Consider the following 23,723-nt stretch of genomic DNA (forward strand, 5'->3'; position numbering starts at 1 on the left):
GGGCCCGGGGAAAGACGACTCTGAGTACAGCAGCGTGGCGGCCCCAGATGGATGCATGTGGAGTCCTTCGAGAACATTCTCTCTACGGGGGGGGGGGGAACCCTTTCTTCTCCCCCCCACCCCAGGCCCGGGGAAGGATAACTCTGCCCAGGATCGCCGTGGCCCAGGTGGGTGCTGACGGCCTCTGCCCCGGGGTCTAATGTGGGTTGGGGGTTGGTTGGTTATTTGAATATCATGTTTTCATTCTGTCTATAATTAACGTGCTTTATTGGTCCTACAGAGGTGGTGTACAGAGGAATCCCGACGACACGAGTCAGGGGATGCGCACACTCTCCCACCCACCCACGAGGCGGACAGTTCCCTCACCCACGTCCCAAGAGCTCCACGGCTGCGTTTGGTCTCCCTCCAGCTCCGGGACCTCCCGAAGGTAACACACGTGAATACACCATACAGAAAGAAGGCAGAATCAGCAAGAAAATGCAGATTAAAAAAAAAAAAAAAGTAAAGAAGGGGGAAAAAAGTCCCTTTATTTTTCCCAGTCCTGGGGCTTGAACTCAGCTCCGGGACGCAGTTCCTGAGCTTCTTTGGCTCAAGGCTAGTGCTCTACCACTTGAGCCACAGCACCACTTCTGGCTCTTTCTGTGTATGTGGTACTAAGGCATGGAACCCAGGGCTTCATGCATGCCAGGCAAGCACTCTACCACTGAGCCACATCCCAAGTTTTTCTCTTTAAAAAGAAGTCATTATAAAAACGGAAGGACAAAGGGTGAACAAAGGCAGTGGTGGTCCTCACTGGACACTATGTGGAAAATGAACTCTACAACTTGTGGGTGGGGACAGGAGGGGAAAACTGGGAGAGAGGAAGGGAAGGAGGTGACACTGTCCAAAAAGAAATGTGCTCACTGACTTATATACAGTTACCAGTTTGGGAGTTTTAGTTCTTTTATGGAAGCACTTAGCCACCATGAGACTGACAATTCCAGGAGAGCTTCAGGGGTGAATCTGGAGTGTTTGTTAGGCATCTGAAGAGTTTGTTGGGTTTTTTGTATTTGGGGGGGGGGAAGGGAGGGAGAGGAGTACTAGTCCTGGGCCAGAATGCTGTCCCCAAGCTTTTCCACTCAAGGCTAGTGCTCTGCCACTTTAGTTACAGCTCTACTTCTTTTTGTTTATTAATTGGAGCTAAGAGTGTTACAGACTTTCCTGCCTGGGCTTCTTTCAAACCACAATAATCTAGATTTTAGCCTTCTTAGTAGTTAGGACTACCCGATGACACTGATACCCAAGAATTGTTATTTTCTATAGGGAAACTCCAGTTGGCTCTCTAGAGGAATGGCTTTTTGTGTGTTTGTTTTTGCCATAGATCCCTTTGAGGATTTGCATGGGTCTAGAGACTTCTGGAATCAGTAGAGTCTAGAAGTTTTAAAGTACGTTAGCCAGGCACCGGCAGCTCATGCCGTTTGCAGCTTGCAGTAACAGAGTTCAAGCCCCAGGACCAGGAGACAGACAAACACACAAAGACCAAATAGCTAGTTGCTATCTATGCCTGTGCTTGCATTATGGCTTTCAAGGTATTGTATAATTGCTTGTAGTGTTTGTGTGTGCACCCTTTTAAGAACACTGACTCTCATAAACAGGTTATTTGACTAATTCCATTCTTGTAATTCTTCGATGTAGCTGTACCATCCACACCTTGCAGTGGTAAGTAGCGCCTGTGCTCTTGCTTTCATAGTTATTCTGAGGGTCTGTGGCATGAAGTGTTTTCTGCAAGGTGGCAGATGTGGGCATGTGCAGTCCCAGTGCTACCGAAGTGTCAAAACAAAACACAAGTCCTTCTGGCCTACCTTCAGTAGGCTGGGATCTGAGGACTGTGGCTCAAAGCCAGCCCCCATAGAAAAGTCTACAAGATTAGCCATCAAAAAGGCAGAAGTGGAGTTGTGGCTCAAGTGGTAGAGTGCTATCTTTGAGTGAAAAAACTAAGGGGAAGCCTCCAAGCCCTGAGTTTGAGCCCCAGTACTGTCACACACACACACACAAAATATTTTTCTTGCTTTTTTTCTTTTTGTTGGTGGTAGTGGGGGGGAGGCACTGTCCCTCAGTTCAACTCAAGGCTAGCACTCTACCACTTGAGCCACAGCACCACTTCTGGCTTTCTTCACTTATGTGGTATTGAGGAATCGAACCCAGGGCTTCATACATGCAAGGCAAGCACTCTGCCTCTGAGCCACCTTCCAGGCGCGCCCCCCCCCCCCCCACACACACACACAATTTTAAGAGTCAACCAAGTACAATTTCTTTAAAGATACAGCAACTGAGATCTGATAAAAAGATAAGCAGCCACTTCCGGCTTTTTTTTCTTATGTGGTGCTGAGGAATCGAACCCAGGGCCTCAGGCACTGAGCCACCTTCCCAGCCCCTTGACTCTGTTTTTAAGCTATCTTTTTGCCTTCGGGGGAATTCTTTTGGCTTCCTGGAACTGTGCTCATCTTATATATAACCATTAATTGCAGGTATTTAACACTTTGGAGGAGGATGGTACCAGAGTTTGAACTCAGAGCCTTGTACTTTTTGGGCTTGCTTGCTCAGCTGAGCAACACTCCAGTGCTACTTTTAGCTGATTAGTTTTTAGAGATTGGGTCCCCAGGTTGCTGGATGTATGAGACACCATTACCTGACACCCTTTTTTAAATTTTTAAGTAGTACTGGGGTTTGAACTCGGGACTTGTGAAGCAGATACTCTACCACTTGAGCCTCAAAGTAACATTTCTCAAGAGACTATATGAAGCTGGGCACTGGTGGCTCATACCTACAGTCCTCACTACCCAGATGACTGAGATCCAGAGGACCATGATTCAAAGCCAGCCTTGGTAGGAAAGTTTATATGGCTCCATCTCTAACCAGCAAAATAACAGACTGGAGGTTCAGGTGGTGAAGTACCAACACACCAAGCCAAAGTGTGAAGGCCTGTTGATGTTTCCCAGCTTGGTTCCTCAGTTTAGTTATTGGGTAGAGTATATTAGTGCTAGTGTGTTGCTTATCTAAAGCAATTTATAACCTAGAAGGAGGGAGGAAGGGAGGCAGAGAGGGAGGGATAAATGAAAATTACTACAACTTTACACAAAATATCCAGAAGGTTTGGGGTTGTTTCTTTTCTGTTGTTGTTTGCTAGTATCAGGGTTTGAGCTCAGCTTGCTTACTGAGCTAGAGCTCTACCACTTGAGCCACCCCTCCATCACAGCTTTTTGCTGTTGGAGTCACGGACTTTTCTACCTGGGCTGGTTTGAAACCTCCAGTCTTGAGATCTCAGCCTCGGCAGGGTAGCCAGGAAGGAATACAGGTAGGAGCCAGTGCCAGTCGAAAAGGTCTATTTTTACAAAAAATAAGATTAAAGGCTTGTAAATGGGATTCCAAGCTGGCTCCAACACAACGAATTGATTTCCTGGGCTTTGAATTCGCCTCTCAATTGTTATTCTCCTCTCCAGCCATCTGAGTTCATTACTAGTATTTACTCTGTTGTTTTTGGTTGGCGTCCATTCGGAAAGCCTCTTCCCATGTCCCCCACCTCTGCGAGAGAGGCAGCCAGCCCCGCAGTGCCGCTTCGCCCTCCCCCTCACCTGCCCCTGACCCCTCTGGTAGCCTCACAGGGTTGCCATGGAGACGGTGACGTCACCAGTTGCAATTCTGATGTCACTCCCCAGTCCCAACAAGGGTGAGGTGCATGGAAGGCTGGAGGAGGAATCAAGATCTTGAGCTGAGCAAGAACATCCCAGCCCAGCATCTTTGTTGACTTTCAAAGTGTGTTCTGGAATCTTCTGTGGTTCACTGTTCGCGAGCTACAGAGGTAGGCAACCCCACTGGGCCAATAAAGCCACCCCGGAACAATCAGAGGGCGTTTTACCCATCTCAGACGAGCCTCACCACGGAGGACATGGAAAGCAGAGGAAGAGCGTTAGGACATGTTAGCTCTGTGTTGGTTGGGTGTATTTGACTGCCTGAGGTTATGTGTTCAAATTCCCCAAAAGAATCCCTGCAGAGTGTTGTGAGATCCGGGAATTGGGATTACTTATCCCCCTTCCTGCCTCTTCCCCTTCCAGCTTCGACCCAAGCTTGTTAGGGATCGGGGTGTAGATTCCCCAGAATTCTCCCTATGTAGCAGTGATTTGAGGCAAAGAATGACAGTAGTCATTTCCAGAATTATCCCTGGAACTTTTTTTTTTTTTTTTTTGCCATCTCCCAACTGTCCGAATGCCCTAAGGGTAAAACGGGGGGCACTGGGGTCACAGGAGGAAGAGCAGCCGCTGGCAAGCTTCCTGGGGCCGAACTCTCTCCAAAGGTGGTGGTAACAGCCCTGGTTGGAGGAGAGGAACTCTCGAGAGTTCTTAGTCTCTGCGTGCTTCCTCTCCCTCTCAGCCCAGGGAATAGCTGCTTTCTGCACTTGCTCTTCCTGGAATTCCTAAATAAAGTCCTTCCCCTTCATGACTTTTAGTTGTGTATACGTGTTAAATCACTACCACCTAAAACCTCTGTGAACTTGAAATGTTATTTTGTGCTGGTCATTTGAGTGCACGTATGAAAACATCAAGTAAGTCAGGTTCCTCATTGTTATAACAGCAGTAGAATTCGTATGTAAAATTAATCATGTGTATGTGTGTGTGTGTGTCTTCCCATTGCAGATTCCTTATCTTATTACATGGCAGGAGGGGTTGATAAAGTTAGGAATAGTGAAGACAACTTATTAATCAAGAGCTTTCCTCATACCTCAGAACCCGTCCTCAGAAAGAGTAAGTCACCACTTACGTTCTTAAGCTTACCATAGTATATACAGCTGAAATGAGGCTGTTGGTGCGGAGAAGCACCTCACTGAAATGAAATACAAAGTGGAGATTAAGAGACGTACAGTTCTGGCTCTGATTTGCACTGTCAACCATCTGGTTTTCTCAGAGTTCGGTGAAGTGATAATCATTCTTTACTTCATTAGTTCTTTTCTTCGTGGTTACAGTGCAAGCATACAACCTTTTTGAGGGCGGGGATGTGGCTCGGTGGTACAGCCCTAGCCAAGCATATACAAGGCCCTGGGTTCCATTCCCAGCACCACCAAGAGAAAAGATTGTATATGTGATACTGGATCATGTGTTACACATGCACATGTCACGTGTATGGCGTAGATGGTATGTTATATATTGTATATATCATAGCTATCTATCTATCTATCTATATATATATATACACATATGTGATACACGAGCTGTTATAGAAAATGTCATCTCACCTCATAGACATTAACTTCCTTGCTAAGATAACAAAACATTATGCAAAGGTAACAAAGTTAGGAAATCCATCTCAGGAAAAAAGTTTGTCTCCCTCCCCTCCCCCCCTACAATTATCTTTCCAAAGCTTGCCCACCTTCCTTAGAGTCTCTCCAGATGAACCCCTGGCTCAGGATTCACTAAGTTCTGAGTGTGCATTAGAAGGTCACCCAGAGAACTTCTACAGCATTTCCTGTGCCTGTATTTCCTCAATCCAAAACCAGTTGAAAGAAGATTTTCTGGAAATGGTAGCTCAGATTCAGTCAGCATCCCTTTTGTCCATGAGAGAGGGACTGGCTTGGAACCTAGACTGGCCTCAAAACTTGTGATCCTCCTCCTCCCTCCGGGATTACAGGCATGTAGCATCATGCCTAGGCTCGATTTGGTATCTTCCAACGGTTCCTTGAGTAGTGGGGGGGGGGGGGGGCGGTAATCAATGTGGAGAGCCCATTGCATTATGTTCTAAGCAGGAGTGAGGAACTTTTCCTTGTTTAGCGACTGAGTCCCTAGAGAGGGGAGGCAGGTTTAAATCTATCTTTGTGGGCACAAAGAACAAGCATCTTAATAGTTAGCCACGCTTCTTTGTAACTCATGATGCATCCGTTTGTGCCTTCCACCGGGCTTATCCATACCCTCATCACCGCCACAGTCCTCTAAAACGAACATTGCTAGTGAGCCAGACACTTCCTGTGGACCGGCTTTGAAATGTGGCCAGGGAGCACAGAGCAGGCGCCCATCCGGTGCTGCTTCTAGCGATAGGCCACTGATTCTAAGCAGCTGTATATAAATACCACTTCAGCTTAGGATAACAAACAGGTCAGTCATCAGCATCAGCATCATATAGCCTCGGTTAAGTAGAACCAGGCAAGAGGGAAGGTAATGTGCTCTGGTTACATTTAGTTCGGAGTGTCCACGGAGAATCTGAAGGTGCAGGGAGGGTTGAAAAGCAAGTCATGATCACAGAGAGCACATATGAGCCTGAGCACACGCCAGCACTGGCCCCATCCCTGAAGAGACACGTGTGTTGGAAGAGCAGCGGATAAAAATACCCAGAGTTCAGTGTGTCTCCCAGGCTCTTGTGTCTGGTTCCAGTTGAAAACACTGCTTCCTGCATCCTGGCGATCACTGATTTTGTGCTCCCTGTCCTTGGTGATTTTTTTTTTCTTTTTTCCCCTTTTCCTTGTAGATGGCGGATAAGGTTGACTGGTTACAAAGCCAAAATGGAGTCTGCAAAGTTGATGTCTATTCCCCTGGAGACAGCCAACCCCAGGAATGGAAAGTGGTAAGGGTGAATGTCTTCCTCAGCACTGAGCTACAGATGTGGAGCTGAGTCTGACTCCACCGTCTGGGGCGGGGGTGCACATGTGCATGCACGTGTGTTAGCACTGGGGCTAGAACCCACAGCCTAGGCCCTGTCAGCTGGTGCTCTTACCGTGTGAGCCACAGCTCTGTTTCCAGTTTTTTGATGGCTAATTGGAAATAAAAGTCATGCAGATTTCTTCCCCAGGCTGGCTTTGAACCACAATTCTCAGATCTCAGCCTCCTGACTAGCTGACAGGTATGAGCCACTAGCATCCAGCCCCTTATTAGAAAGTGGTGGTCTTGGTGGGGGAAAAAGAATGAGTTCCTTATACATGAAAAAAATTCCCAATTTTTTTTCAACAAATTCTATACTCAAAATCCAAAATAGGAGTTGCTGGCATGGCTCCCTCCCTGCCTCCCTCCCTCCCTCCCTCCCTCCCTTCCTTTCCTTCCCACTATTATACAGCAGCCAGTGAACAAAAGTAGCCAATACCAAGTTCATGTCCCAGTCTCTAAAGAAACCCAAAACAGAAACTATGACATAGTGTTCAGTAGGAGAAATAGGCTATGACCTTTAAAAAGTAGGTACCGTAGCTGTCATTTTTGTTTGGTTTTTACTCTTCAAGCAGCTGTGGGTTGGAAGGAGATAACTACAAGGCTCCTCCTAGAAGGTGCTTTGCTAAATTTAGGGTAGGAAGTCTGCAGAGACTAAGAACTGTATCTCGTCTCCCTGTTGTTACGCTCAGCAGCCTCTAAACTTTACCCAGCCTCAGCCACTGGCACAAGCAAGATCCCACTGGAAGATGGCAAAGCACACCAGTGATTTAACACATATCCACGACCAAAAGACATGAAGAGGAGGGACTTCAGGAATTCCAGAAGGAACAAGTGCAGAAAGCAGCTATTCCCCTGGGCTGAGGGAGAGGGAAAGGGAGAGGGAGCAGGCAGAGACTAAGAGTTCGTCTCCTCCAACCAGGGCTGCTTCCACGACCTTTGGAGAGAGCAGGGCCCACAGGAAGCTTGCCAGCGGCTGCCCTTCGTCCTGTGACCCCAATGCCCCCCGCTCCCCCAGTGCCCTCTGTTGACAAAGCCACCAGGACAACATTTCAACAGTCTAGACCCAGAGTCACAAAGCAAGGCCTTCAGTTAGGGTGGGTTTGGGTTGAAGCCAGTGTCTTTGCATAGACCTCTAGGGAAAGGTATTAAGAACCATGAAAGTACATGAAAGCTGGGCATCATGGCTCACGCCTGTAATCCTAGCTACTCAGGGAGCTGAGATCTGAGGATTGAGGTTCAAAGCCAGCCCGGACAGGAAAGTCTGTGATACTCGATACCAGAAGTAGAGCTGTGGCTCAAGCAGTAAAGCTTCAGTCTTAAGTGAAAAAGCTAAAGAACAGAGCACAGGACCTGCATTCATGGAGATGCGCACACACACACGCATGCACGCACACACACGTGCACGCACACACACACACACGCAGGCGCACACGCCCACCCGCGCACGCACACACACACGCAGGCGCACACGCACGCAGGCACGCACGCACGCACACACACGCACGCACACACACACGCAGGCACGCACACGCAGGCACGCACATACGTGCACACACGCACGCACACGCACACACGTACACACACACATGCACGCACACACATGCACGCACACACACACACACACACACAGGAAGAAGAGTCTCATATTCTAGTGCAATCATTATCACAGTCCATGGCAGGGCATTAATGTTCACCAAACATCTGTTCCCATTAGTCCAGATGATCCATCTTCTGTCTGTCTGCCTCCCTCCCTGCCTCCCTCCCTCCCTCCCCCCTTCCCTTCCTCCCTGCCTGCCTCCCTGCCTGCCTCCCTCCCTGCCTGCCTCCCTCCCTCCCTCCCTCCCTCCCTCCCTCCCTCTCTCCTTCCTTTCCTTCCCACTATTATACAAGAGGATGCGTCATTACTGTTCCGCACCCGTGTACACAGTGCATTCTGGCCAGTCTCACAGCCTCTGTTCTCCACATCCTCTGTTTCACTGTATTTTCCTGGTTGCAGGAACTCCTCCGTTTGCTCAGTCCAGCCCCCACGGGTTTGTTCTCTTTCTTGGTCCCCCATTCCCTGTTCATCAGCAGCTCGATTCTTGGAGGGTCTCTATGTGGCTTCCACAGACAGTTACACGTTGTATTACAGAACTATTCTTCCTCTCCCCAGATCTGTTTTCTTATCCATAAGACCCTAAGAGAGCAAACACTGGCAAAGCCACTTCAAACTTGAAGGCATGTGAGTCATGAATGTGAAACTCCTGCAGTCTGACAACTTTTGTAGGTGCTCCCGTGGGGTCCTCTCCTGACCTCTGCCCTGTCCTGTAGGGAAAAGGCAGATTCCTGTTCCTGTGAGATGAAATGAATGAAAATTTCATTCTGTTTTGTCTTGCTTTGTCTTGCTAATTGAGAAGCATTTCGAGAGATTAAAAACAGAACAGAAAAAATTCTGCCTGTGAGCTTTAACCATTCACCATCTCACCATGTGAAAATCGAAATAGAACTTTAAGGCTCTAAGAAATGGACACACGTATAACCACAGCTCAGGAGTATTTACCAAGTGGACTGGCTCCGGCCAGGGCTGTAGTGGTTAAGGAAGGGGGCGTGGCCAGAGCTAATGAGGGAAGAGGGACGCTGCTGAACAGAAACCTTCCCATACTCCTCGAGGAGAACTTGACTCAGAAGTGCCACTGCTTAACAGGAGACACAGCGGGTCTGCAGAGATGGCCGGCTGGATGGCAGTGGCAGGAAAATTAACGTGTGGACTTGATCTTTGGGCCCAGAACCCACATTGCTTTAAGTCACCTGGAGTCTTGGAGTGTGCACATTTTAGACTTTAAAAAAAAGCCGGAGGCACCAGTGGCTCACACCTGTAATCCTAACGACTCAGGAGGCTGGGGTCTAAGGGTCACAGTTTGAAGCCGGCTGTGGCAGAAAAGTGAACCAGCAAAAGGCCGGAGGGGGAGCTGTAAATCAAGTGGTAGAGCGCCAGCCTTGAGCACAAAAGCTCAGGGACAGTGCCCAGGTCTTGAGTTCAGGCCCTAGCCAGGACACACACACATACACAAACAAATGGTTGCGGTACTCATTTGACGCAATAGTTCTGGAGAAGTTTGTAGCTAGGTCTGTTTGGGCAGGAACTGCAGGTTATATGCCTGGCACGGCCAGGCTCTCAGAGTCAGGAAGAGCAGCACTGGAGGAATTGAAAGCTAATACACCTCATGCAAACTTCCAATAGCGTAAACACAAGGAGATCGATTGTCAGGCCCCATCTGGTAAGACCAGCCTCCCCTTGTGACCAAGAGAACTCTTAGGGATTATTTCTGACTGAAGTGTAGATGGTTGTGGTGTGATCCATGTGGGCTGCTAGTTGGTTCTTGGTTGTATTTTACTCTGGAGCCAGTGGTTGGACTGGTGTGCGCGAGACGTTCCAGATACACATCGCCACCCTTCGCTTAGTTTCCTTCATGAAAGGGGGAAAAGAGTAACTCTTTTGAAAAGGGATTTTGATTAAAATACGTGGTTGAAGCTAGGCACTGGTAGGGCACGCCGCCAGCCCAGGCAGGAAAGGATCTTTTCAGTGGGGCTGACAACCTCTTAGACCCTAAGAAACTGGGGACTCTGGCCTCCCACTTAGGCCTTGAAAGGCTCATAATGACCTTTTGGTTTCTTGTAAAATGGGGATCATGATAGGGTATTAACGTGGAGCCTTATGATGAGAACCCCATTCAATGAGATAGTGGTAACAGAAGCCCTAAGTCCGCACCTGGTCCCCCAGTACGCACTCGATAAACGTGGGTCTCCTTTGTCGGGAGCGGGGCGCGGTGTTTCTGCCATACCTTTGCTCCATGGTGAGACATTGTCTTGTTGTGTGTTTCCCTTTTGGAGAATGAGTCAACAGATCCTGTCCGAGTCCTTAGCTGGCTCCGCCGAGACTTGGAGAAGAGCACGGCAGGGCTCCAAGATCTCCGGTTCAAGCCCGGTGAGTCCTCTCTGGGTGAGGAGCCAGCCAGCCCGGCGGACGTGCGCAAAGGTTTCTCCATCGATTACTACAGCACCACGGCCAAGGGCAGCCCGGGGCGGCTGCACTTCGAGATGACGCACAAGGAGAACCCGCAGTGCCCCGGCACCCCGCTGGGCAACTCAAGCTCTGTGGACGAGGTCTCCTTCTACGCCAACCGCCTCACCAACCTCGTCATCGCGATGGCGCGCAAGGAGATCAACGAGAAGATCGACGGCTCGGAGAACAAGTGCGTGCACCAGTCGCTCTACCTGGGCGACGAGCCCGCGCCCACCAAGAGCCTCAGCACCATCGCCTCGGAGCTGGTGGACGACACGGTCTTCGCGTGCTCCAAGACCGTGGCCCCCGACAAGGCCCCCGGCTCCGGAGACCGGGCCCTGGGGTCCTCGCGGAGCCCCCCGAACTTCAAATACAAGAGCACTTTGAAGATCAAGGAGAACAAAGGCCCCGATGACAAGCCCTCGTCCAAGAAGTCGTTCTTCTACAAGGAAGTGTTCGAGTCTCGGAACGCGGGCGATGCCCGCGAGGGGGGGCGGGCCTTGCCCGGAGACCGGAAGATCTTCTCGGGCCGCGACAGGCCCGACGACTTCACGGCCTCCGTCAGCCAGGGCATCATGACCTACGCCAACAGCGTGGTGTCAGACATGATGGTGTCGATCATGAAGACGCTGCGCATCCAGGTGAAGGACACGACGATCGCCACCATCCTGCTGAAGCAGGTGCTCATCAAGCACGCCAAGGAGGTGGTGTCGGACCTCATCGACTCGTTCATGAAGAACCTGCACAACGTCACCGGCACCCTCATGACCGACACCGACTTCATCTCGGCTGTGAAGCGGAGCCTCTTCTCCCAGGGCAGCCAGAAGGCCACCGACATCATGGACGCCATGATGGGCAAGCTGTACAACGTGATCTTCGCCAAGAAGTTCCCCGAGGGCGCGCGCAAGACCAAGGACAAGTGCGAGAGCTTCTCCATGGTGTCCATGAAGGGCCGGGGCGACCCGAAGGGGCGCAACATGAACTTCATGAAGTCCGAGGCCAAGATCCGCGAGAGGATGTACTCCACCTGCAAGCCAGAGAAGGAGAAGACGTGCATGGAGACGCTGGGCGAGCACATCATCAAGCAGGGACTCACCATGTGGCACAAGAACCATCAGAAGGACTCCAAGTCGCCCACCACCGACCCGGCGGCCGCCACCCACCCCGAGCCGGGCCTGGCCGCTGACCCGCCCTTCGACTCCCCGGACGTGTGCGACCTGAGCCCCCCGCTGCCCTACCCCGAGAGCATGGAGAACTTCATGTGCGACGCCGACTCGTGGGGCAAAGACCTGATCGTGTCGGCCCTGCTGCTCATCCAGTACCACCTGGCACAGGGGGGCAGGATGGACGCCCAGAGCTTCCTGGAAGCCGCCACCACCACCAACTTCCCCAACAGCGGGAGCCCCGACGAGAGCCGGCCCAACCCCCCGCCCCGGGTGTGCGACCAGGAGCAGGCCGAGAAGAAAGACCTCATGAGCGTCATCTTCAATTTCATCCGGAACCTTCTGGGCGAGACCATCTTCAAGGGGGACCGCGGCTGCGCCTCCAAGGTCCCAGAGCAGCCAGCGAGGGAGGAGTGCCAGTGCGAGCGACCCCTGACCCCGTGCCCCACCAGGCTCTGCGACAACGAGGAGGTGGACGGCACCCTCTCGGGACTCACCAAGATGGTGGCCAGCCAGCTGGACGGCCGCGCGCCCGGCCACATGCTGGACCATCTGGTCGACTCGGTGATGAAGTTGTGCCTCATCATCGCCAAGTCCTGCGACTCGCCCTTGGCCGAGCTGGGAGATGACAAATCGGGCGACGCCAGCCGACCCACCTCGGCCTTGCCCGACAGCCTGTACGAGTGCCTGCCGGCCCGGGGCACGGGCACGGCCGAGGCCCTGCTGCAGAACGCCTACCAGGCCATCCACAACGAGCTGCGGGGCGCCTACGGGCAGCTGCCCGAGGGCTGCGCCATCCCCAGGGTCATCGTGAGCAACCACAACCTCACGGACACCGTGCAGAACAAGCAGCTGCAGGCCGTGCTGCAGTGGGTGGCCGCCTCCGAGCTCAACGTCCCCATCCTCTACTTCGCCGGCGACGATGAAGGGATCCAGGAGAAGGTAAGGCCCCGGGAAGGGGGGCCCGGCTGCCGTCTTGGAAAGCCAAACCCTGGGGGTGTCCGCTCGGGAATGGCATTGGGAAGGGATCTGAAGCTCTCGCGAGACCAGATTCTGTGCCTCCGTAGTCACAGAGATGTAGTCCCGGGGGGGGCGGGGGGGGGGGGCTGCTAAGGGTTTGGTTGGTTGGTTTTCTGCTTGTGTTGGTGGGAGCAGCACGGGTGGGCAGCAGCGCGGGTGGGCAGCAGCGCGGGTGGGCAGCAGCGCGGGTGAGCAGCCTCCCGGGGAAGGAAGCGGGATCCTAAGGCGCCTTGTCTTTCGGATACCTGTGTGGGAAAGGACGGAGGACTGGAGAAGGAGACAGTGCTTCTGGAAAGCTCCCCAGGGTGGGGATGAGGAGGGAGAAGGTCTGGACTTTGCCAAGTTACGGAGCAGTAAAGCAGAAGCACAGAGCACAGAAGCCCAGGGCTGAGAGGAAGGTGACACCGAGTCCGGTTGACTTGGGAACATTGGAGCGCGGGCCTGCGGGCTTGTGGTGGGTCAGTGGGACAGCGTGCCCCCCCCAAGGGGGAAGATGACCTCACAGATGGAGAAAGGGGGCGCTTCCGTCTGCGTAGGTGAGCCTGTTCCCCTGAGTGGCTGAGGCGCCGGAAGACAGGATGGTAGCGCCCCGCCCACACGAGAAACCAGCGTCCGCGTGAGTCTTAGCAGGACTGCGCTTGCTCCCCCACGTGGTGTCGGGCACCGTGGCTGTTGGGAACTGACAGAGGTGCAGTAAGCTAGGGTGTCCACACAGCTTGCTCCACCCGCAGAGTGCTGAGGAAGGTTCTAGATGTGGGGGGTGGAGTCTCCATACCGATCTCTCCGTGGGGGCTGCACCCACCAGCCCGGTCTTGGTGGTCCTCTTCCCCGCACCCTCGCCAGCCTTCTCTGTGTGGGGATCTTAGTGTAGGTGGGGTTTGCATTTGCTGTCTGGCTAAAGATGTTGAACGTTTGCCGGGTCTTTGACTCGCGTCAGTTCATTTGCTCGTTTGTGAATTCGCTCCTCCGCTGCTGTTGTGGTCTTGAGAGCTCCTTGTGTGTGAATCCTTTCTCTGTTGAGTAGCGAGCAAAGATGTCCTCCTATCCTGTGGCTCCGTCCCTTGACTGGGAACTGCTCGATGGGCAGAAACTTTGTCACCTGAAGCCCCAGCCGCCAGCCCTGGCGCTCACTTCCTAGGGGAGGAGGCAGGGGCTTTTTGTGCTGCACGTGTGGTTGCTCCTGTGTGTCCTCCCTGAAGATCTTCCTCGGGGATCACTGGGGCGTCTGGGGCAGGGGCGTGGGGGGCTCCCCTCGCCTGCCCTTCCATGTGGAGCCCCGGCCCGGCCGCCGCCCCTCCAGCCCTGCTCTCTGCCTTCCACAGCTGCTCCAGCTCTCGGCCGCCGCTGTGGAGAAAGGCCGCAGCGTCGGGGAGGTCCTGCAGTCCGTGCTGCGCTACGAGAAGGAGCGGCAGCTGGACGAGGCAGTGGGGAACGTCACCCGGCTGCAGCTGCTGGACTGGCTGATGCTGAACCTGTGATCAGCGCCCGGCCGCGGCCCCGCCCCGTCCTCGCCACGCCCCACCCCCAGAGCCCTACCCACGCCTATCAGACGAGTCATCTAATGCTAGCCACTGGATTTTGCAGATTTTCCTGTCCATGCGAGCAAGGACGAAAAATTAAAAGATTACAATTAAAGGGCCCCGAGAGCCTGGTTTCCTTGGGGGTGCAGGGGTGGAGAGAGGAGAGAGTCGGACAGGTGCCCCTGAAGCCGCACCCAGGACCTGCTTCCGCCCTCGGGGCCAGGGAGCCAAGACAGCCAGCCACAGGGCAGGCCCGCTGGCGGACCCCTGGCCACAGCCGTGCTCCCAGCAGCCCCTGTATGCAGCTTCCATCCCCGTCCTCGGGTGTCTAGTCCCACTCGTGCTTGACCCTTTTTCTTTCTGGAAACTTCCTCACTTGGCTTCTAATTGTTCTCCCACCTCGCGTACTCACTGTGGACACGCTCCCCCTTCCCCCAACTCATCCAAACCCATGCCTTTGGTTTCCTGCTCGTCACCTTTTGTGGTGTCACCTGGGTGTTTTCTCCATGTTGTGTGTGGCCAGTTTCACGGGTCTAAACACAGTGATGTGTGTGTGCAGTTGAGAGCTAGCACGTGGACAGGGTTGGATCTGAGAGTTGTGGTTTGTCTTTGGCATTGCTGGGGAGGGATGTCTCTGGAAAACTGAGCTCCACCCTCTCCCATCCTATGCTCCACTGTGAAGCCCTCCCTCCATCCCAGGCCTCTGGCCACGTCGGGCAGTGCACGTTTCAGTGCTGTCCTGACACGGCTGCAAGACAACTGTGTATCTCGGCTGGAGGTTTTCATGGCCTTGACTTAAGGGCCCAGTCTGTCATCAGAATTGGAGCTAACCAAAGAAGAGGAGGAGGACAGGAAGACAAAGCCAAACGCCACAGATAAGAGGGAATCTGAGTCCCTTGACAGTATGAGGGCGTCACGATCCTCTCCAAACAAGAGCAGTCACGGCAAGAAAAAAATAAGATGCTTTTATTTAGAATTCCTACAACAGTATATATTTCAAACTACCTCCTATACACACACACGTGTGCGCGCACACAGTACGTCCGTGCACACACAGTTCAGATCCGTGGACGTCTACCCCCATCCCACATTAGCTGGCCATTTTTCTTTTTGTAAATAAACCTTTATGTGTTAAAAACAACAACAATGTGAAATATTGTACACTACAAGCGCTGCCTCTAATCCAGTCACTGGTGGAAAGGAACACTGTCACCCGGGGCCAGGGTCATACAAGAGGCGGTAAAAGATTTGTGTTCGGGGGGGAGGACGTTTTGCCCGGTTCTTCTGTGGAGGTGATGGAAATCTCAGGCCCAGTCACAGCCTCTGGCTTTCCAGAAGCTTCGGTCAGATGCGGTAGCTGGACCTTGTCGGCTGGGTGCTGGACAGCGCCCTGCTGGTCACCGGAACTCTGGGCTAGTTTGGTGCCATCCTTGAACTTGTCTGGGACCTCCTTGATGATCTCACCTGCTGGAGGAGGGCAGAGAGAGGTGCGTGTGGTTACCTCTGGACAGCCAGGCTTGCAGGCTCACGCCTGGCATCCCAGCCACTTAGGAGGCTGAGATTGGAGGATCGCGGCTCAAAGCCAGCCTGGGCAGGAAAGTCTGTGAGACTCTTAACCTCCAACGAGCCTGCCAAAAACTAGGAGTGGAGCAGTGGTTCAAATGGGAGAGTGCTAGTCTGGAGCAAAAGAGCTCAGGGATAGCACCTAAGCCCTGAATTCAAAACCCAATGCTAGCACACACACACACACACACACATACACACACAATAAAGGACTAGTAATGATAGAAAAATAGTTCACTGGTAACACTGTATGCCACGGACATCGTCCTGATCACTATTGACAAATCATTTTAATATAGGAGAAAAATAATCAGAAGCCGAGCACCAGTGGCTCCTGCCTGTATCCCAGCTACTCAGGAGGCTGAGATCTGAGGATCACGGTTCAAAGCCAGCCCAGGCAGGAACATCCGTGAGACTAAACCACCAAGACAACTGGAAGTGGTGCTGTGGCTCAAGTGGTAGAGTGCTAGCTTTGAGCTGAAGAGCTATGGGACAGCGCCCAGGCCCTGAGTTCAAGTCCCATAACTGACAGAAAAAAAATCTTATCAGACAAGAGGCAAAAAGGAGGACTCCAGGTAACCCGGGTTTCTTGAGGAAGGGAACAGCCCAGCAGGCGGAGCTGGGGTGAGGCTGGAGGGGATCACGGGCCAAGGTGGGGCTGGGAGGAGTGGGCGCACGTAGTGCGCTGGACTGCTGTACCTTTTCTGCTTCTGCCCAAGTGGTCGGTCGCCCGGTGGTTGCCCGTGTCGGGAGGAGAGAAGAGCCCCGGTTTCCTCAGGTTCTGGAGCCTGGGCTGCAGCTTCAGCTTCCGGGGCTCGTGGATCCAGGCGTGCTTGAGGGCCTGGTCTGGGGTCATGCGGAGGGAGGGTTCCCATCTGCACAGGACAGCGGGGGGGGGGGGGGGGGGGGGGAATGTCACTACCGGACACTTCATCCCCCATCACCACAGTTTTCATTAGACTATGTCTTCTTGGAACATGTGATTTATGAGGACTTGGAAACCATCTGTTCAGAAAAGGTGCATAATGAACCGGGGAGCATATTACGTTCCTAGTTCGCAGCCAGGCATTGGAGAGCCGAGCAGCACCGGTGGAAGGAAAGTCCGTGAGACTCATCTCCAGTTACCCACCAGAAAAGCCAGGAGTGCAGCTGTGGCCCAAGTGGTAGAGCGCTAGCCTTGAGCCAAAGAAAACTCAAGAGATAAGCACCCAGGCCCTGAGTTCAAGCCCCAGGACCAGCACAAAAAGAATTCCATGTTTCCTAGAATTTCTAAAAATTCTAGAAGTATTTGAAGAAACAGAGCTCTCTCTCCCAAGTGGTAGAGCACACCCAGGCCCCGAGTTTTACCTCATGCCCCATGACTGACAAATGAATTTCAGGATTTGGATCAAAGCAAAGAGATGCTTTCAAGTCCCCAAACTGAAATTTAGACCTCCAACTATATCACAAAGAATACTGGAGAGTTCTAGAATATGAAAGATTTACTTACTGTTAGTTGAGCGCTGGTGGCTCACACCGGTAATCCTAGCTACTCAGGAGGTTGAGATCTAGAGGATCATGGTTCAAAGCTAGCCTGGCCAGAAATTCTCTTAGACTCCCATCTCTAAGATAACCAGCACAAAAGCTGGGCTGGAGGCATGGTACCAGTGGCAAAACACCAACCTAGCTAATGCCAGGTCCTGAGTTCAAACCCTCAATACTACGCCCAGAAAATAACTCGCACAAGAGAACTGGAAGCTAACTCAAGCAGACTGGTGCCGTTTTGGGTATGACCCAATTACCTTGCCATTCTCAATACCAGTCAGTCACATAACACTGGTAAATCTGCTTATGCAGGAGATGGAGCCGAGGGGACCAGAGCCTGGGACTTTTGCCAGGAACCTGAACACAGTTCCCAATCCTGCCTGATGGCCCCCCTTCACAGCACAGCCTGCCACCTGCCGAAAACCTCCCCATCACCGCCTTCAGACCAGCTTCCATCATAGGAACTCCAGCTGGAGGGCGAAAGGAGCGTTCTAGACTACTCAGCCTTCTGATTCTTCATCAAATGCCTGTAAACTGTTTCCCCTCTTCCGATCTGGACACCCTCGCCTGGCAGCCTGTTGGCGTGGCTCCAAGCTCAATCCCTCCCAGGAGTACTTAGCACTAGGACCGGGTGCAGTAAGAGGCCCTGTCATCTTGTAATGCATTCATCTTTCCAACTTGAAAAGAAAGTACCTTTAGTGGTGCTAGGCTGGGTGTCTGGAATTTTCTGTCTGTTTCTTTTTTTCTTTTTAAGTACCTGTCCTGGGGCTTGGGCTCAGTCCTGGAGACTCCCTGAGCTTTTGCAGCCCAAGGTTAGCTAGTGCTCTACCACCTGAGCCACGGCTGTACTTCTGTTTCTGTCTGTAGGGTACATTCATACCCCAGCATCAACCACAGGTCGAGATGGGGACCACGGGTGAAATGAGGGTGTAAGATCCTTCTCCACCATCATCATCCAGCTAGGAGTGTAGCATGACTCACCCTCCATCTCAGGGTACTTCTAGAAACACCCCGACATTTCCCCCTCTGAGATAGTGCCAGGATTCCAAAGTGTGTCAACACCCCCAGGAGAGAATATGGAGATAGAGGCTCCTTAAAATGCTGGTGTTCGGGGCTGGCAGGGCAGAGGAGGCTCTCATTTTATAGAAAAGGAAACTGAGGCCTGGACTTGGCTAAGGCTACATAGCTAAATCTACCTGCACTCCTTGAAGAGGCGCCTGTAAAATTCCTCACACAGTAGCACTGGGCAGGATTTCCCATACACCGTGCCTCGACCAAAATACGCAGCCTAAGTTTCTGACATTGAAAATGCGCTTAGAGCTGCTAAACGGGTGCTGTAAGCGGCCAGAGCCCCGTTCCCATTGCACGTGGTAGCATCGGCCAAAGCATCGGCCAGACTGGGCAAAACAGAGCAGGTATCACACAGAGCCTTGAACTCTGGGCCTGAGCACCATCTCCGCTTTTATACTCAAGACTGGTGCTCTACCGCTTGATCCACAGCTCCACTTCTGGCTTTTGTTTGTTTGTTTGAGGGGCAGGTAGGAACTTACTAGAGATGAGTCTCGTGGACTTTCCTGCCTGGGCTGGCTTTGAACCATGCTCCTCAGGTCTCAGTCTTGTGAGTAGCTGGGATGACAGGCGTGAGCCACCAGTGCCCGCCCGGTTGCTATTTTTCAACTGTCTGTCTCCCCACCCAGCCTCTTGAGGAAAGCCTCCACTGGAAAGCAAAGTGGAGGCAGACAACCACCCCAGTGGACTCACACCAGACATCTCTTGACAAAGTCCAGGAAACTGGAGTCGCAGGTTTTCAGCACCATGGTCAGGTCCTTGGAATCCGGGTACCTTTTTTTCCCCCTGTTGTTGGTTATATTTTTAGGAAAACCTTTGGAATCTTTAGAGATACAACATTCTGTATTTAGTTCCGGGTGGAAGTCGCCATGGATCACCTCCCAGCTGTCCCTCCCCTCTGCTGCTTCCTACAAGTGTGTGTGTGTGGGGGGGGGGGGGGGGGTGTCTGCAGCCCTCTTACCTCTTCCTTCCCCACCCCCAGCTCAGCTCATTAATGTGGGGGCTGGGGGGGAAGCAACTTATTCTGCCCTTGGTAGTGTTTGAGCGTTCTTTCTAGGTCAGATGGTTTAAATCAAACGGCACTGGCTGCATGATGCCGGGGCTCACGCCTGTCATCCCAGCCACTCAAGAGAGACAGATCTGAGGATCGCAGTTGGAAGCCAGCCCAGGCAGGAAAGGAAGTGGATCTGGGGCCCCAATAATGGCTCATGTGCACACTAAATTTGTAGTGGCAATGGAGAGCTGTAGACAACGTGGCTGCCATTCCACCAGGTAAGATGAAAAGCCACTGTGGCTCCCGCCTGTCATCCCAGCGACTCAGGAGGCTGAGAGCTGAGGATTACAGTGGAAAAGCAGCTCAGGAAGGAAAGTCCCTGAGATTCTTACCAGTCCTGGGGCTTGAGCTCAGAGCCTACGTTTATTATCCTTAGCTTTTTTGCTCATGGCTAGCACTCTACCCCTTGAGCCACAGCTGCATTGGGGGTGGGGGGAGTTGATGGTTAATTGGAGACAACTGAAGTCTTGGAGGATTCTCCTGCTTGGATTTGGCCTCCTGAGTAGCTGGGATTACAGGAGTGAGCCACCAGGGCCTGGTAACTCCACTACTCTTGCCAAGAGGCCCATGGTGTGGAGGCCTTTGGTGCCTCTCGAAACCCAACGGGACGATGCAAGCTGCAGCTAGGGACTTACCAAAGAACGTCTGTCTCCTGGAAGCCGTCTGCACAAAGTGGGGGGGCGGCAGGCCAAGCACCTTAAACAAGCAGAGCGGGGTTGGTCTCTGTGGGGTGCCGGGGTCAAAGGCTGTTAAGGGCCAGGTGGGCGTGCTGGCCAAACTCTGCCTTTCACGTCCCAGGACCGTGGGGTTTCTAAGCGGCAGATCAGAGCCAGAGCCTCGTCCAGGACCGTGGGGTTTCTAAGCAGCAGATCAGAGCCAGAGCCTCGTCCGAGAGCTCTGCGCATCCCACGCTCACTGCTGGCCTCGCTGGTCTCTCGCCAGTCAGCCGTGCCAGCGAGACACACGTCACCCTCAGTGCCAGCAGGATCCCGTCCCCGGGCACACCCCACATGTGTAGAATGACACAGGCTGGCGGCTCACACCTCTAGTCCTAGCTACCTACTCAGGAGGCTGAGACCTAGGGGTCGTGGTTCACAGTCCGTGAGACTCTTCTTGCCAGTAAACCACCAAAAAGCCCCAAGTGGAGCTGTGGCTCAAGTGGTAGAGCACCCACTGTGGGCAAAAAAGCTAAAAAAACAGTGTCCAAAAAGCCCTGAGCTCAAGTCCTAGTATCAGTGCATGCACACGTGTGTGCATGTCCGCTCACACACACAAGAAGAGAAGAGATGCAGAGGAGATGGAAAGCAGTAGGAAAGAAAGGTGTAAGCACCTGCTTGCTACCACGTTTAGGTGCCCACAGGCGGCCGGCCCTGAGGCTTGTGTGTTCTAGGCTCATCCATGCTGACCCAGCCCTCATCCTCATCTTTGTGGAAGTCACCAGAAGCCGAGTCAGCGTGGAGTCAAGAACTCCAACCCACGCCCACTTTCCTTCCTGTTGCAAGCAGGAATTCAGGGATGGTTCGTGAAATCACCTCGAAAACCACATTCTCTGCCAGGCTCACCAGCATGCAGATCCTCCAACTGCTAACTCCAAGGCCAGCGTTCACTCTCCTATAGCTTACACCTTTTTTCTTTTGCTCTGGGCTGGTGCTCCACCACTTGAGCCACAGCTCCACTAACATTTTTCTGGTGGCTCATTGGAGATACCTCATAGACCTTCCTGCCCAGGCTGGCTTTGAACTGCTCTCCTCAGATCTCAGCCTCCTGAGTAGCCGGGGTGACAGGCGGGAGCCACTGGCACCCAGCTAAATTTCTGATTTTTTTAACCTATTTTTATTTAGTTTTCTGGGGGGAAAAAAGAACATAGTAAGAGAAGGGTACAACAAGGAGACCTGCTCACCTCCCTTTAAAGTGGATACAGGTGTCTACTGATAGGTTAATTTTCACATGTCACTACATATGAGAGGACCCATCCTCTACAGCTATTTAAGTCTGTGATTTAAAAAAAAAAAGATCTCTCAAGCCGACAATGTACAAGGTGTGGAGCGGGACACCATTGGAAAGGAAAAAAATACTTGAAGTAAAGGAAAAAAACCAGCATGCATGCACGGGTGGCGCGAGCGGGCATGGGCGGCGCGAGCGGGCAGCGCGAGCGGGCAGCGCCTTTGTGAGGGGCGAAGCCGTCCCGGGTCGTCGGCCATCCCGCAGGGTGGCCAGGGGTCCTCCTCACCTCCATGATGCAGGCCAGCTGCTCCGTCTCGTTCTCCCCCGGGAACAGCGGGTAGCCCGTGTACAGCTCGGCCATGATGCAACCCAGGCTCCACATGTCAATGGCCGTGTTGTAGGGGTGACCCAGGATCACCTCGGGGGACCGGTAGAAACGGCTTTGGATGTAGGTGTACACTGTGGCGGGAAGAGGGAAGGGGGATGGAGAGATTGAGCAAGATGAAGTGAGGGTGATCCCTTCCTTTCTAGAACATTCTCTCCAGGAGACCTTGGCGGATGACTTAGACCTTTCTCCCAACACTTTGGGAGGAGGGACGGGCCTCCACCCACACTTCTGGGTCATGCGACATTCTCATACTGTCTTCCCATTATTAAGCAGTACTGTCGCCAATGCATTGCTAAGGCACTCCAACGGGTAGGCCTCGTTCTTTAGAAGTAAGTTCCCACAAGCCAAGTTAAAAAGCAGAACAAGGCAGGGCACCGGTGGCTCCCGCCTGTCATCCCAGCTACTCAGGAGGCTGAGATCTGAGGATCGTGGTTCAAAGCCAGCCCAGCCCAGGCAGGAAAGTCCATGAGACTCTGATCTCCAATGAACCACCAGAAAACCAGAAGTGGCGTTGTGGCTCAAGTGGTAGCGCACTAGCTTTGAGCTGAAGAGCTCAGGGACAGTGCCCAGGCCCAGAGTTCAAACCCCACGACCAACCAAAAAAAAAAAAAAAAGAGTGAAGCAATAAGACTAACACAAGTTTGTAGACTCAGATGAACCTGGAGCAAATTGACTGAGAGCGCATTGGCATTTGACCTGGAAGCAAGATTCCCAGCTTGTAAAGGAAAACAGGCAAATGCGTGGTTTAAGTTCATGGCTGTGGTGCCTTGCAGGAAGCTAGACAGAAGGATCACGCCAGGACTACACACAATAGCAACATCTCAACTCCCCCTTGAGTCTTCATCTTCATTTATTTCTATGTCTGGATGGATGGATGGACTTGAACTCAGTCTGGAGCTCTTGCTTAGCTTTTTTCCAATCAAGGCTGGCACTCTACCCCTTGAACCACACCTCCACCTTCCAGCTTGTTGCTGGTTAATGATCCGCCTAAGCTGGTTTTGAACCTTGTTCCTCAGGTCTCAGTTTCTTGAGTAAGCTAGGTTTACAGACGTAGTAGGCCACCAGCGCCTGGCCGTGATTTGAATTTAATGTCTATATTCAGCATAATGTGTCTATGTGTTGTGTACCTATCCCCCCCCCCCCACCCCCCACACACAATGTGTCTGGGACAACAGTCAGTTTCCCACTATTGAGATGGAGGTCTGACACATCTGCTTGGCTTGGGGACCTGCTCACGGATAATTCCAAATCCACCCCCGATGAGAGCTTCAAAGGCCCCTTAGGATACTTGAATCCAACTTTGCTTTATAGATGAGGAAACTCAGACCCAAGGAAGCAGAGCTCCCTGTTCATGATCACCGGGGGTGGACATGGTGGTGGCCGAGGCTAGGCTGGCAGCCACGTCAACTGCCACGTGGGCAGAGCTTCAACAGAGTGGCGTGAGGCCCACCTTTCTGGTGTTCATAACAGCTTGATCCAAAGTCAATCACTTTGACAGAGACCTGACCCTTCTGATACAGCACTATATTTTCCTAAAGAGAAGAAAGGACTTGTTTATTAAAAATTAATATTTCCCCGGCACTCTACTTCCCTAGATGGTCACCACCCCACGGGGCCCTTTTCTGATATGGCAGTTTCCAGGCCCTCCTCCCACCTACCATTGTCCTCCTCCAATTCTGGCTTCTTATCGAGGGCCACGGTGTCTGGGGGAACTAGCTCCCCACACCTTGTCCCTAGGCTGCCTCTCCGTCTTACGCCCACCATTTGCAGCCATT

At 52.6% G+C, this 23,723-nt stretch overlaps 2 protein-coding genes across 4 annotated transcripts in view; one reads left to right on the forward strand and one right to left on the reverse strand.

Moving 5' to 3' along the window:
* The first annotated feature begins 50 nt into the window (after nucleotides 1-50).
* On the forward strand, nucleotides 51-15,596 carry Akap3 (A-kinase anchoring protein 3). 3 transcript variants are annotated; one of them, XM_042672654.1, is made up of 6 exons: nucleotides 51-167; nucleotides 281-427; nucleotides 4,671-4,778; nucleotides 6,490-6,585; nucleotides 10,533-12,809; nucleotides 14,210-15,596. In XM_042672654.1, the coding sequence occupies exons 4-6, from the start codon at nucleotides 6,490-6,492 to the stop codon at nucleotides 14,363-14,365; spliced, it is 2,529 nt and encodes an 842-aa protein (XP_042528588.1). In that variant the 5' UTR covers nucleotides 51-167; nucleotides 281-427; nucleotides 4,671-4,778; the 3' UTR covers nucleotides 14,366-15,596. The 3 variants fall into 3 exon arrangements, with proteins under 3 accessions (XP_042528588.1, XP_042528589.1, XP_042528590.1); XM_042672655.1 differs by lacking the exons at nucleotides 51-167; nucleotides 281-427 and adding an exon at nucleotides 3,594-3,838; XM_042672656.1 differs by lacking the exons at nucleotides 51-167; nucleotides 281-427; nucleotides 4,671-4,778 and adding an exon at nucleotides 3,594-3,838.
* The window catches only part of Dyrk4 (dual specificity tyrosine phosphorylation regulated kinase 4), a 29,867-nt gene continuing 21,500 nt past the window's right edge, over nucleotides 15,357-23,723 (reverse strand). Inside the window, exons 10-15 of the mRNA XM_042672647.1 lie at nucleotides 23,399-23,480; nucleotides 21,847-22,019; nucleotides 20,252-20,312; nucleotides 19,256-19,385; nucleotides 16,670-16,845; nucleotides 15,357-15,931 (exon numbers count right to left, since the gene is read on the reverse strand). Of these exons, the coding sequence (XP_042528581.1) occupies nucleotides 15,633-15,931; nucleotides 16,670-16,845; nucleotides 19,256-19,385; nucleotides 20,252-20,312; nucleotides 21,847-22,019; nucleotides 23,399-23,480 (921 nt within the window). The 3' untranslated portion in view covers nucleotides 15,357-15,632. The remainder of the gene's footprint in view (nucleotides 15,932-16,669; nucleotides 16,846-19,255; nucleotides 19,386-20,251; nucleotides 20,313-21,846; nucleotides 22,020-23,398; nucleotides 23,481-23,723) is intronic.

Source organism: Dipodomys spectabilis, unplaced genomic scaffold (assembly GCF_019054845.1).
Source record: "Dipodomys spectabilis isolate Male_0828 unplaced genomic scaffold, ASM1905484v1 ptg000752l, whole genome shotgun sequence".
Taxonomy (NCBI): Eukaryota; Metazoa; Chordata; class Mammalia; order Rodentia; family Heteromyidae; genus Dipodomys; species Dipodomys spectabilis.